The sequence below is a fragment of the Dissoconium aciculare genome (genome assembly GCF_010015565.1).
Source record: "Dissoconium aciculare CBS 342.82 unplaced genomic scaffold K489scaffold_13, whole genome shotgun sequence".
NCBI classification, from domain to species: domain Eukaryota; kingdom Fungi; phylum Ascomycota; class Dothideomycetes; order Mycosphaerellales; family Dissoconiaceae; genus Dissoconium; species Dissoconium aciculare.
In genome coordinates, this window is record NW_022984963.1 from 238,255 (window position 1) to 252,084 (window position 13,830).

At 50.5% G+C, this 13,830-nt stretch overlaps 7 protein-coding genes across 7 annotated transcripts; 2 read left to right on the forward strand and 5 right to left on the reverse strand.

Moving 5' to 3' along the window:
* The first annotated feature begins 216 nt into the window (after positions 1–216).
* K489DRAFT_66941 (uncharacterized protein) lies at positions 217–1,300 on the forward strand. The gene has a single exon (XM_033608820.1). It carries the CDS (start codon positions 309–311, stop codon positions 1,143–1,145), a length of 837 nt encoding a protein of 278 aa, XP_033456491.1. The 5' UTR covers positions 217–308; the 3' UTR covers positions 1,146–1,300.
* Positions 1,247–1,714, reverse strand: K489DRAFT_66948 (uncharacterized protein). Its single transcript, XM_033608821.1, has one exon. It carries the CDS (start codon positions 1,613–1,615, stop codon positions 1,349–1,351), a length of 267 nt encoding a protein of 88 aa, XP_033456492.1. The 5' UTR covers positions 1,616–1,714; the 3' UTR covers positions 1,247–1,348.
* A 625-nt stretch (positions 1,715–2,339) lies between these two features.
* Positions 2,340–2,729, forward strand: K489DRAFT_303011 (cytochrome b subunit of succinate dehydrogenase; the record flags this gene model as incomplete). Its single annotated transcript, XM_033600469.1, has 1 exon — positions 2,340–2,729. A coding segment is annotated over one exon (390 nt), but the record flags the coding sequence as incomplete, so codon positions are not given.
* Positions 2,730–2,891: 162 nt separating this feature from the next.
* K489DRAFT_325338 (uncharacterized protein) lies at positions 2,892–4,939 on the reverse strand (the record flags this gene model as incomplete). The annotated part of the gene is made up of 2 exons (XM_033601826.1): positions 2,892–4,558; positions 4,594–4,939. The coding sequence occupies 2 exons, from the start codon at positions 4,937–4,939 to the stop codon at positions 2,892–2,894; spliced, it is 2,013 nt and encodes a 670-aa protein (XP_033456494.1).
* Positions 4,940–5,497: 558 nt separating this feature from the next.
* K489DRAFT_383678 (uncharacterized protein) lies at positions 5,498–6,393 on the reverse strand. The gene has a single exon (XM_033605670.1). The coding sequence runs from the start codon at positions 6,236–6,238 to the stop codon at positions 5,714–5,716; it is 525 nt and encodes a 174-aa protein (XP_033456495.1). The 5' UTR covers positions 6,239–6,393; the 3' UTR covers positions 5,498–5,713.
* A 919-nt stretch (positions 6,394–7,312) lies between these two features.
* On the reverse strand, positions 7,313–8,987 carry K489DRAFT_325827 (major facilitator superfamily transporter; the record flags this gene model as incomplete). Its single annotated transcript, XM_033601854.1, has 3 exons — positions 7,313–7,944; positions 8,024–8,358; positions 8,458–8,987. 3 exons carry the CDS (start codon positions 8,985–8,987, stop codon positions 7,313–7,315), a joined length of 1,497 nt encoding a protein of 498 aa, XP_033456496.1.
* Positions 8,988–9,380: 393 nt separating this feature from the next.
* K489DRAFT_67023 (acetyl-CoA synthetase-like protein) lies at positions 9,381–13,461 on the reverse strand. The gene has a single exon (XM_033608822.1). It carries the CDS (start codon positions 13,242–13,244, stop codon positions 9,774–9,776), a length of 3,471 nt encoding a protein of 1,156 aa, XP_033456497.1. The 5' UTR covers positions 13,245–13,461; the 3' UTR covers positions 9,381–9,773.
* Between the last annotated feature and the right edge of the window lie 369 nt (positions 13,462–13,830).

Below are 13,830 nucleotides of genomic sequence, written 5' to 3' on the forward strand. Positions count from 1 at the left end.
GGTTACTAGCTTTTGATTGGCTGTCTGGACGCCGGCAGTATCCGCAGGGGAAAATAAGGGTTTGGGTTGCAGCTGGAGGGTCACGCTGAGACCCTAATCTATACGGATGAGTGACTCTCGCCATAGTGTACGCGACATGTACAATCTAGATCTATGCCAAGACCTATGTCAAGCAAGTCAAGCAAGTCTCAATCTACGGCTTGACTTGATTACTCATAAAAACCTGGCCGACTTGACTTGGTGACTAACCGCATTTGGATCAAGTCAAGCAAGTCAAGCAAGCCGGACTTGCTTGTGGCCACCTCTGGATGTCAGCCGCCTTTGCGGTTCTTCCTACGGAGATTCTGCTGCAGATCGCGCATGACTGTATTGACGCCTCATCACTGTGCAATCTCGTCTCTACTTGCAGGCGAATTCGGCATATTTGGTTTCAACATACCACAGACATCGTCTCCAGATTGACCGGTCTGACGATTCCGGAACTCAAAGATGCTGTCGTCTTCGCCAGACAGGAGCATGACGTACAGCACCAAAACCCCGCCACAAAAGCTCCGGAATACGAAGAGCTCAACGTCCAGGTCCGTAGATCGCTTACTTCGATCACAACTACAGCGAGACATTGTGACGCAATTAGTGCGCGCTATGCGAAGTTGCTTGCCGCTTTCAAGGCGAGTAACATCAGCCACAATCGACGTATCTCACACCAATGTCCTGATGAGGATGCTACATCCGTCTGCAAGTCATACCTGGCAATTCGACGACTAGCTCTGGGCTATGATCACTTTGAGCTCTTAGGTATAGATTACGCAGACATACATGCCAGCGACGACATATCTCTAGACGACATCGACTTTATATCATCTAGAGTCCTGTGCAGGCATTTACCTGGCATTGAAGTGCGAGCTATCGACATAAACAACGATGAAACGGATGCGCTCTGGTGGGATTGCGATTATGTTGTGAAGAACGCATATTTTCAACCTGAGAATTGGGAATTCGCTTATTACCTCATTTGGCTTATCTCTACTTGGAGATTCGATCAACCTGGCGATGCACCGGATTACCAACAGGCAGTTTTGAAGCTGCAAGACAGCTTCGGGCACGATAGAACAAACGCGCTGTTCGGATCCATTGAGAAGCCATAGCAGCAACTATCGGTGCGGTGGCAACGTCGCGAGATTGATGGCAGAAAGGAATGGTAAAAAGATGGGCAACATATGCCAAAATGAAAGGAACGCGAGTAGTAGAAATCATTGAGCTTCAACGTCTAGGAAGGAGAAATTCAATCTTGCCTACAATTGAGACAAACGAATATATTCAGTAAAGTGTTGAAGTTTGCCACATACGGTCATAGGCAGCTAAAAGCAAGGGATCCCGTCCGCTCTCCCATATTTAAATGGCTGACCGCGAGATTAGTACTACGGTGGGTGACCACGTGGGAATCCCTCGTGCTGTATGTTTTGTTTCGTTTTGTTTCGCTCATCATTCGAATGCAACAGTCCGGTGATGCCCATAGATCCGTTGAAAGGCCAGAAATGCATGCACAACCGAACCGTGAACAGATCACGATCTCCAGTATGTCGCGAACTTGCAGTAGGAAATGCGTTGGCGCCATGCGCAATTTACCAACAAGCGACGATGGCCATTCCAACGAAACGAATGTTCGCTACCATGAAATTTGCGGTCATCGATAGGTATCTTCACAGCGAGACGCCAAGTCGCTATCGCTTTATGGGTGCAATTCTTGTGCAAGAGGTAGGTTCTTTGACGAATTCCAGGCCCAATGCGCTTAGTGCACAAGGAAAGTTGTGTGGATGAACTTCGCGCTAGTACGGAGATAACCACGTTAGTCTCGGGAAATTCGTGCTCACAGTGAAGGTCCATGAACATGTCTTCGCCCTCGATGCTCATGTGTTGCTTTGTCCTTGTCCGTTTTTCACATTTGACAACCAAGCAGTGAGATCATCGATTGAAACATCTTATGGACCATGAAGCTTCCGTTGTTTCATCTTAGGTTGTTGGCTGTTCCACACAAAACGAGTAAGTCACCATCCCAGAACTTCTGTTGAAAGCTGGCAATGCATGTACACCGCTGCGTGGTACACTCAAGATGATACTGATAGTTTCTTCAAGCGAGTTTCGCCTGTTTGCGGTACGCCGGAGCAGCATCGAGACATCATGTCTGTCCATCCGGAATCGTGGAGCATGGCGCAACGCAGCTCAGGTGTGCATCGTTCATACTATCGACTTGACGTCTTGACGCTGATGGTTCTCACAACAGGATGAGAAGTGACAATACCAGCATTGAGGTACTCACTTTCGAACAGTCTCAAGCCCGCCTGGCCGCTCGTCGTGCTCAACGTCCAGTGTCCCCCCACCTAGCCATCTACAAATGGCAGATAGGCTCTGTTATGTCATCCTTGATGCGCATCACTGGAGTCACATATGCTGGATCATTTTATATCTTCAGCGTCGCATATCTTGCTTCACCATATGTGGGTTGGGATCTCTCGTCGACGGCAATTGCTGCTTCCATCGCTTCCTTGCCTGTAGTGGCACAGGCTGCTCTCAAATTCGTTGTCGCTTGGCCTTTGGCGCTTCACTGCATCAATGGTGTCCGCCACTTGACTTGGGACACGGCAAGAGGTTTCAACAGAAGGTTCATTCACAGAACTGGGTGGATGGTAGTCGGTGCAACGACCATGGTAGTTGGTTATATGACAATTGTCATGTCTTGATACAATACTCTGCGGGAGGATATTGGATGCTTCATGGAAATTTGCTTGCGCGGAGCGTGCCTCTTGTTGACCGGTATTGGAATGACTCTTGGTGATGCTAGTGGAATCTAGGGACTGGAGTTTGAAGTCGAATATGCACACGCCGCACGCAGATCAACCTTGAAGATTATCGACATCGCTTGTCGCATTGAGCTCGGTATCGAGAACTGTATGACATAATTCTAGACACTGTCGAGTCACCTCTCGCAAGTGATCTGATGAAGAGTCGAGCGCTCGGATCTGTGCGAATCCACAGAGGAACCTCGTGTATGTTTCGGTATCTGTGTCTCCAGCGGCTTTCTGACGACGCATTATCTCCATATGTGCCTGGATCATCAAGAGGGCTTGAGAGCGAGGCAGGCTGTTCGAACCTTGGGTAAATTGTTCGTCATGTCTTCCCTCGAGCTCAGAATACAATAAAGCCAGCGCATGCACTGTAGTGTTCTTAAACATACCGCCTCCAAAAATCCGCAATCGCTCGAGATGATCGAATTCCGGCGGCAAAGGAGAAGATTTGTTTGTTGCATGTGGACACGCGAGTATCCGAAGAGAGGATTCGATCACTTTGTGTCGCGACAAAGTCCACACTGTACCAGTCCCGGAAAGTGAAGAGAACGGACTATGCAGCGCAAGCAGAAACCGTCGATTGAGGCTGTCTATTAGTCGTGACTGGAATCCGATTCGACTCGCGTCAGCTGGAGACGAAATTTTCAAAGCAGATCTTATCAGTACTAGGTGCGAAAGAACTTTCTCCTCAAGCTCGGAGTCCAGCATTATCGCTTCTTGGTGGTCCATTATTTTGCCTGGAGTCGTGAGGGAGTGAAGAATGTTGAGTCTCACGCGCAAAGTATCCAAAAGCATGATCTGTGTGGAGCTTTGCGTGAATCGCTGAGATGCTTGAGCTGAAATGGAATCGTCCATAACTTCGCGCATGTCACAATCGTCCACATTGGATGGTGCATGGCAGTCCCAAGCATTACTTGAGACAGGCGGAAGCATGCCTGCGTCAAGGCTAGATTGAAGAGAGAGCTCGAGGATTGTGGCCCATAATCTTCGTCGCATTTCTGCCTCAAATGGGGCTATCGCAGGAAAATGCTTGCTAGGCTCCAAATGATACCCTTCACTGATAGCAATCCTCAATGGCAAATCAGCAGAGATCCAGACAAGCTCGCTTCCTGACCTGTCCACTTGGCGAGCGAGCAAAAGAAGGCACGAGATCTGGATCATGTCCATGTCTGGTTCGCCCATTTCGAAGACTGACACGAGCCACTGCTGGGCCTGGAAGATCCAAGCAGACGCGAGCGAGCGTAGAGAGCAGTCTTGCTTCTCGTCATCATAATAGAAGCAAGTCCCAATGGCCAGAACCAGTAGCAACTTCTGATGGAATGTTTTCTTCTTAAAATTAGAATCGTTCCAGTACGACTCATACTCGCTTTGAAAGGTAGGCTCATGTAGAACCCTGAAGACTGAACCGAACGTGTCGAAGAATAGTTTAACCAGCCTATCGCATGTGATTCTGGCAGGAATCCCAGCGCCGCTTCTTCTCTGCACAGACCTTCGCAATTTGATATTTCCAGAGAGCTCGCGGCATTTGTTCAATAATTCAGAAAGTTGAGGGTCACCCTCCAGCACACTTAAACTCGCAGTGAAAGAGGATGTCTGCATCTCATTAGTATCGTGCAGGAAAAGCGCTTTAAGATCCTGGCTCGTCCTCTCGCTACCTTTAATATCGCATACTTCCAATGATTCGGCGTTATATGTTTCGTCCGAGCGAAAGTAGACTTTGTCAAAGTTTGAACATCTCCGAGACTAGGACCGGTCAGAGTGGCGATATATGGAGCATGCGGTAAGCTCGAAGTGAAGCCGTCGGCAGAAGCGGATGAGTTGTGATCAGCTCGAGCTCCAGAGGTCAAGAATTCACTGCGGATTTGAGTATATTCGGGCACCTCGGAGCCGCCATCATACAGCACACCAGGATCGGCCCATCCAGAGCTTGGCGGAGTAGACGCGTTTGCGATAGTCGAGAAGCCATCGTAGACACACGGTGAAGATCCGATCACACACGATCTACAAGGAAGCGTACGGTCGCACTTGATTTTGCGCCGTCGACATTCGATGCATGCTACTGCCGGTCGCCGCCGTTTGCGCACCGGCTTTTCCATGTACGCAAGTTCGCAGCGTGCTACGGGAGATGGAACATGATCAAATCGGTCCTGTACATGTCGTGTTGTGAATTCTGGTCGCAGCTGACACTGTGCCGCTCATCAGCCGTGTGAGTTGCGCTGACGGTGAAATTGCGGGGGAACCTGTGGATGCCATGTTCGCAACCTCCTTATGCTGCTGTGTTCCTGGTCTTGTCTTGCGTTTTCCATGCCTTCATTCTTTCAAGATCAACCCATCTGGCAGAATAAGTTCAAAGGCGAGGGCATGCATCCGTGATGGATACTCAAGGTGAAGCCAAAGTCCCACAGAACGATGGACGTGTAATTTATTAGCCATTAAGTCGCCCGGCTGAGCAAATTCGTCTTTGAAAAATCGAAGACCACGACGGGCCGGATGAGGCAATTTCATTATCGGTAAAATTGTGGGATCTGGCAGATATTCCCGAATATCGCCGTGTTTCGTACACCTGAAGAGAAGAGATCTACAAGACTTTGCTCATTGACGCGCAGCGTTGCAGCGTTCGGCGAAATTGCTATGACGCGCTCTGACAGATGCGACGACAACGTTATTGCGGGCCAAATGGGATTTACTACTGGAAGAAGTATCATGTATGGGAAATGGAAGCTGAGACTATGAAGATCAGTGTTCAAGCATCCGCGAAATATCAATCATTACATTGGTGCATCGTTGCTCTTTCCAGGCGGAGAGTAAACATCATCTCGACAAAAGACGATTATCAAGCACGCCACAATGGCGAAATCGCGTTCTCAATTTCACAAATGCAAGTCTCCAAACTGTTGCTCAATATCTGCTGCATGAGTCACTCCATCGACCGCGCGATGAGATCGACCACCGATGCCCGCATTGCACGCCGGGCACCTCGCCAGCTGCATTGGCAGACCACACTCGCCGATGGTAAAAGGATGGCCGTTCTCACAACGGTACCAATGACCCGTGCCGTTGAACTCCTTCGCCATGGCGGTGACGATCATGCGCATCTCTCTCGTTGATGTTCCCTCGCCCAGCATGCGGCGGATGTCATTGATTTCCTCGATGAGGCCATTAGTCGGACCGGGAAACTTCTTGCTGATTTCCTCTGCCGTCTGTAGGTGTTGGATTGCTAAGGCAGTAATTTGCTCATGCTGCTGAATCCGCTCCGGTGAGTTTTGCTCGGTGAGGTAGTTGAAGGCACCGCGTGTCAAAGTAGCAAAGTGGGCCCAGAAGATATGTCCTTCGACTTGCTGGCGGATGTTAGTAGTCCTGAGAGCTGCGGCGATGAGGACCTCGCATGAGGCCATATTATCCGTGAAGTCGACGACCAGGTTTGATGGCTGAACAGCAATGCTTGCATGGTTATGTAATGCGATCACGTCGGCGAAGAGTATCAGGTCACAACGAATGAACAGGGTAGAAGCTTGTAGATTCGCGCCAAGTTGGAAGACATTATTGTCGACAACGAAAGGCGATACTTGGCGATCCATGTTGGCTCGGCGAGACGTTTCAACCAAGTCACGAACTCGATGATACGGCATTTCATCTTCGTGGACCTTTTCCAGGAAACGGAAGATCTCTTGACGCAATGTCAAGATCTGGCGATATCGTGACAATGGCTTCAATGATCGGATGTAACGTATCTGCTTCTCAGGAGAGCCTCTCAAGTCGATGTCTTGGGAGAAGATCTTTTCTTCGTCACGACTGCGCATAAGCGAGTCTTGTTGAACCAATAGTTTATTGGCTAGGTCTTGATGCGTCTGTCGAGCCCATGCTGTAAGCTTCTTCACGCTTGCATCGAGCATCGCCCGGCGCACAACCCGACCATATCGAGCGATGTTACGCAGAGAACCGCGACACGTCGGGCAAGCCTTCATCTCATTGGAAGAAAAGGGCTCAGATGAGGACCGGATAGCCATCGGAGCATCGAGATCATTGGTGTGATAATGCTTTGAGGACAACGTACGACGAATCACGAAAAATATACGGGAAGAATGCATATCATCTTTCGCGACGATTGTAGCTTCAGAAATTCGAGGTGTATATGCCTTAGTTGTCGTCGACGGTATAAGATTGCAGAGATTACTTGCACTTTTTCGGCCAAGCATCGTTCGTTCATCACCTGGGCACTTGTTGACTCCACTCCGCTTCATCTTTTCGGTATCATGTTTCGTATCGTCACGCTTCCGTTTGTGTCTTGAGCGATCTAGCATACTGACACTCGCAACCAAGTCAAGATGAAAACGAATTGGAGCATGCTCATTTCGCCGGAGTCACCATGTACAAAAAGCTTACAGAAGTCAATACAGCTGAATGCAATTCATAAGGATCTATACTTCAAATTTCTGCGTCTCCCATCGTCCGCATCTAGCTTCGAACCTCTACATATAAACACTCCTCTCCCTCAATCTTGGTCCCAAATAATACAAGACCCAGGGAATGAACATCGTAACAACACTCACGAAACCCAGCAAACTCGACGCCCAACACACTCCCAGGCCCCCATACATCTGCACGATAAAAAGCGGAAACGCACTCGCCAGCAAATATCGCACGAAACCATTCACAGCATTCGCGCTGGCCCCGTACTTTGGCCCATAGAAATCTATGATGTATAACGTCGCGGACATGAAAATCAGGAGATTGCCACAGGCGAAAATCGCCTCGGCTAATACCGCGCTGATCCAGTGGACGCGGTATTCTACCGTCCAGCCGAACCAGAACAGCGCGATTGGTAGGAGTGGTGCGCCTAACATGGCGAGGTAGAGACGGGCTTCGGGTGCGGTCAGCTTAGCATGGTAGCTGTTGGTGTCGGAGTGGGCATCGCCGTCGGTGTTGATAGAGGATTTGCGGGACCGTGCGATCTCCCGGGGTAGGAGGATGCGGCTGTAAATGGCCATGATAAGGCCTCCGACTAGGCAGCCGCCAACGAGACCGAGGAACATCAAGCCGGTGGCTCGCGGGCCGAAGTCATATGCGTTGGCGAATACGAAGGGGAATGCAGCGAAAAAGGCTAGAGGCTTTGGTCAGCTTGGTCTGAACGAACAATCCGGACTACCCGTTGCCTATCTGCGAAGATGATCGTAACTTACCATAGACCATGCCGAAATTGATCGCAATGTATAAAGTGAAGAAGCCGACGACAGGCTCCACGCATGCCATGTGGATGGGCCGGAGCAGGATCCTGGTGATGAATTCTCGGAACATGACAGAGCGCTCCTGCCGCTGTGATGATGGTGATGATGCGCATTGATCTGGAGAGGACTCGTGGCGCCTCGATTGCTTCATTTGTCTTCTCAGGATCGTGGGCTTATGAGTTTCCCGCATGAAGAAAATAGCGATCGAGATCACTGCTGCAACGATGACCACAATCCATTGCGTCCAGCGCCATCCGATGGTAGTCGCGACATATCCACCTATCAACGGTCTACGTCATGAAGGTCAAAATTAGTTGAGGAGTACTTCACTTAGTACCTCTCGCCATGGCCTGAGCACGAGCGAGGAATGTAGAGTGATGAAAACATACCCTAAGGCCGGTCCAAGAAATGGAGTCGTCACATACACCGTCCATGGCAATGCCCTTTCCTCCTTCCGCCAGACGTCGCTCAGCGTCGCTCCGCCAATGGTCAGCCCGGGAGCACCTGCAACGCCAGCAAGGAATCGACAGACGATTAAAGCGGCGATGCTTTGTGAGAACCCAGCTCCGAGCAGGAACGCAGCAAGTATAGGCGTAGCAGAGGCATAAACATTCCGTCTTCCATAACTCTCACTCAACGGACCCGACAGCAGCGGACCTATAGAGAGGCCCAATGTGTAGAAGACGAATGGAAGCAAAGCGACTTCGGTAGAGACATTGAAGTCATTTTGGATATCACCAAAGCCTGGTGTGATGATAGATGAAGCCAATGTAGATACCAAGGCGATCAAAGAAACCATAAGCGTCTGGAATATCTTCCTTCTGCTGGACCAGTTCAACGGGTTGGCCGGGTCTCGAGGGCCGCTCCATTCCGTGAAAGGCTGTGCCGGAGTCTTCGCCTTGTCGTCGGCGACAGACATCGTGTTTTCAAAGTTTATTCAGAAGTTCATCGAGCTTCTTTTGACTGTGATGCTATTTCCCTGACGTCTCGAGTGTGCTCCACGCGTGCTTCTGCATGGACATGGTAACGCAACGTGCGCCGTTTGTGCCCAATGGAACATATCTGCTGAGTGAAATGACGTACTGTCTCTGCATCGCTGGTTAGACAATCGACCGTGCGAAGGACAATCTATGGTAGCCCGAACCGCGATTGCTTTCGGGTGACTTAGTTCCGTTCTAGCGCTTATGTCTCCTTTATAGTTGTATCATCATTGGATTGTCCGATGATCTCCACTGCAGCTTAGCCTTCAATGGCTGCCTAGGTAGATCAATCGCGATTCCTTTCATTTGCGACGTGAACTTGTCTCCGGTGATGTCACAAGTCGCGGAAAGGCCCGTGGCGTCTGCGCGGGCCACCTCAGGACCAGCGCGTCTCCGGAACTTCCTCGCGCGTCAATGGTCCATTATATCATCATCGTGTCATCATCGTGTCATCGTTGTGTAGAGTACTTTTCACGCACTTGCCCAAGTCAATAAAATTATCCAAGGCGGCATTTTGTTGTAGGTCTTCTGTTTGATAGAAAGGATATGATCTTGCAACGGGCGGCAAATTTCGTCAAGCTGTGAACACGTCCGCACCCCTTGGGATCATACGCTTCAAGGATTGTCTAGCCCATTTCACGTTTCGACCATGTAGGGCTACGCAGGTAGAAGCGACATGATTCTAGCCTCGTCAACCAATCCACAGCACTATGTAAGATGACCCCTCACCAAGAAGTCTTGGGAGTCGGCACATCTGTAAGAACGCTTCCAATACTATCATCAAGATGCTCCGGATCCGTAATCTTCCTCAAGATGATAAACAGCAGATCCAGCGCCTCCTCGACTTCTGAAACGCTCAATTGGGCATCATCATAGCTCGCATTGACCTGAATGGTATGTTCGTCGACTAAGCCACAGTTCCAAAGTAATCCCACATCACTCCGCGATTGGATATGGATACGTTGCAGCGAGGAGTCCGCTGTCTCGCTCGCACTGCCGCCTTGCATTCTTGGCAACCAGTTGTAAATCTGGCGACGTATAATGTCAATGAGATCCTTCCCGTCTTCCCGCAAACGTTTCTGGATCTCGAAGAGAGGGGCATGAGCGTGGCGGGTGAGAAGTTGCTGTTCGTCGTTGATGCGATGTATCGTTTCCAGTATCGTCTCATCTCTCCTCAAGGGAATTTTGTTCAGTACGGCTTCCAGCGTGGGTCCGTTTACGTCCATTGCGTTTGGGAGATGCTCGGCAATCCACGGACTGAGGAAAGGCCAGTCTCGTGCAGCCTGGTAGTTAGTGAAGATCGCCTGAGATTGGCCGGTGTATGTGACGTTCAGCAGAGCTAATGCGGTCTTGAGCACGACAGGGGCTGTGGCACCGTGGCTTTGACGTAGTGCAGGCAATCCGGGCAAATCGACGCGCTTCGTGATCCCGTCGACCCCGATGGCCTTCTCACCATCAATGGGCGCGCGTTTGATGTCAGTGTCCGCGGAACAGCCTTTGAACCACTCTGGAGCGCGCTGACGCGGCCAGAAAGATGACTCCAGCTTCGAGAGTCCTTTCAAGCGCCGAACATGGTAATCACAATCAGCAGAAGCCGATGCAGAACCCCGTTGCAAGAAGAGCGCATCAGCGAACGGCTTGTAGGGTGTGCGCAAAGGATACTCCTTTTTGGCATCTTGCTTCAATGCAGTTCGAAGGTCTTCAATCATATTTGGAATCGAGAGACCGTCGAAGCATGAATGCTGGAGTTGGTACACGAGACCACATCGATTGGTGCCTTCTATCGGAGCCAATAAAGCTCGAAATAACGGACCAGGACGCGCGGCGAAGTCAAGCATAGGATCGTTGAGGTACAATCTCTTGAGATCGTCGACCGTTTCCACGGGATTCACTTCAGTAATAGCTTTTGCGAACCATTTAGCAGAAGGACGAATGATGGCAAAGACGGAGGGCTCTTCTAGTGACACAGATCTTAACATAGGATGCCGTGGCAAGACTTCCTCTAAAGCTGCTCGGAGGCTGTGGATATCGGCGTCGGTCGTCACAAATACGTGACGATGATTCCATGACTGATTTCGGATTCGGCGGGCGAGAACCTGGCCAAAGTCCCAGATCGGGATGATATCCTCAACGTCTTCGTCCCACGACAAGCCCATGCCGGCTGTGTCATGTTCGAATGCAACTCGGGTCTGGTGTGCTCTCTCATCATTACCGAGGGTATGAGTCATGTCTGAGGTCTGTGGCGGACCATGTCGTGGTGTTGTTATCTCACTGCGAGCGGCGATTTGAACCTGGGGCTTCAATAATTCCACTTGAGCGTCGATCGTATTATTTTCGGCTAGCTCTTTCATGGTAACGTCTCGGCCTAGCATCTGTCGTACCTTACTGGCAAAGCGCATGATCGTGATGCTGTCCGCAACTTGATCCATTGGAGTCGTCGTGGGCAGCTTGTTCTTTGACACGCCCAACAAATCGGACCAGATTTGCTTTACAGTGGCGGACCTTGCTTCTTCTCCTGAGCACTGCTCATTCTCATCCCGTGCCTCGGTGTACGCCTTTGCCAACTCTCGAAGTTTTTCCTTCTGCACTTTCCCGGAAGCTGTCCGCGGGAAGTCATCAATCTCCAAATCCGAGATATTCACGGTCGTTGCCGGAAGATACTGAACGCCAAGTTTCTCTTTGATGATGTGATGAGCCGCACTCGTATCCAGCGATGCATCGCCGGCGGGTTTGATGATCGCAAACGGCACTTCTGTAGCAATCGGATCCGGAACTCCGACGACTTGCGCCGTCTGTACTCCGGGGATGGTTTCCAGAACTGTCTCAATAGTCGCTGGCGCAATATTTTCTCCACCACGAATGATTATGTCCTTGTATCTCCCGAGCACGAATATCCAACCATCACCGCCCATCTTCGCTTGATCGCCTGTGGCTAGCCATCTCTGGCCGTCGGCTTCGAAAAAGTCGCCCTTTACATCGCCGAGGTAACCTGCGCAAAGCATGGGCCCGCTCATACAAAGCTCACCAGCAATACCTCGTGATAGGACTCTATCTTTGTGTTCAGGGTCGCAGATGCGGACTCGAACACCCGGCGCTGCCTTTCCAGTGGTCACCATGTCGCCCTCCAGTTTTATGGGAAGGTCCCGATATGGTGTGCCTGTAATTGGCACCGATTCGCTCATTCCGAAGGAAACCGATATATTTTGGACCTTCAGGCTTTCGCTGATTGATTTAATAATTCCTGGGAGGATCATGGTGGAGCTCACCAAAACGTGCATTAGGCTTGAGCAATCCTTTTCAGCGAGCGAAGGATGAGCACATAACGCGGCCATACTCGTGGGGACGCCCGCAAGATTGGTCAATTTCTCTTCGTGGATAGCATGCAGGGCTAGTCCGGGCTCGAAGGTCGGCGCAGGAAAGCAGACGGTGCCGCCGCAGCACCAAAAGTTCAGCGAGTACTCAACGCTGAAGATGTGAAATGGAGGGAGATTATTGCAAAAGCTTCGCGAAGAGTCCAATGCGAGTATTTGTATTGCTGCTCGGATTCCGGCTCCAATGGTTCGTTGGAGATGCTTCACTCCCTTGGGCCGAGACGTCGTGCCACTGGTAAAGATGACGATAGCCAAGTCGTCCAAGCTCATGCTGGAAGGAAGATCGAAATCAGAAGCATCCCGAAATACTTCTTTTATGGGCTGCCAATCCTCGGCATGGCCGCTGCATAGAATCTTGATAGATGCATTCGCCGGCAGGTTGGGAGAAAGAGCTTCAGCCATGTCCTGGTTCCAGGCCACGACGGCGTTCGGCTCAGCGAGTCCTAGAAGGAACTGGACATCGTCCGGCTTTGAGGCATATGCAGCATTAATGGGAACGAAGACACATCCCATCAGTGCAGCCGCGTACAGAACCACGGCAAATTCTGCTCCGTTATGCAAGAAGGCTGCAATCCGCATGCCTTTGGTCAACCCAGCGGCGGAAAGACCAGCAGCAAAAGACTTCGCCGCTTGGAACAATTGTCGATGCGTCCATCGTAGGCAATCGGATCCTTGTGATGGCAAGTTGAATAGGCCTGCAGGCTGATGCTTGCAGATGAGCGCAATTTTGTCGGCGTGTTGTGCCGAAGCATCTTGTATTAGCTGTTGTAGAGTGGCCTCAGGCAAGTTGATAGATTCACCGTGGTCTTCTGCGGCGGGCGACATTCTGTTCACGGAGGGTCGAGAGTTCAATTGACTTCATATCCACAGTCTTCTGGCTCGACCGGCGAGCGATAAGTTTCATTTTGAGATGGCCGTAATATTCGCTCGTGCTCTATGGTTTCACGAGTGAACGTCTCAGGTCCCCACCCAATGACGTAAATTATCTCAACCATACTGGAAGAGGAGTATGCACAGCTTGAAGAGTCGAGACATGAAAATGTAGTGACAGACTAAAACTTTTAGTATTTATCTCGAAGGGCGAACGTTTTGATTGTAATCTCTACGTCATTGGAGAGTAGGCGACGGGGCTGATCGCGTACGAAGCAGACGTTCATGAGTTGATCGAACGTCACGAACTCGCGGATCGCCAGCTAGTAGCGTTCGTGCCTGACGGCGCCAGCGTCTGCTTTCTTTTTATCCGCAATGACATCGTCCGATTTAGCGGGATTCCTGTGTCTGGCCAGGAATAGGGTTGTTAGATCCGACACCCAAAAATCCTTCCAAGAATGTCTTTTGACGCATTAATGATCGCAAGCGTCGGTCAGAACAGCACATCGCCGTGCTCCGACGGGTAAGGCCTGATTCGAGA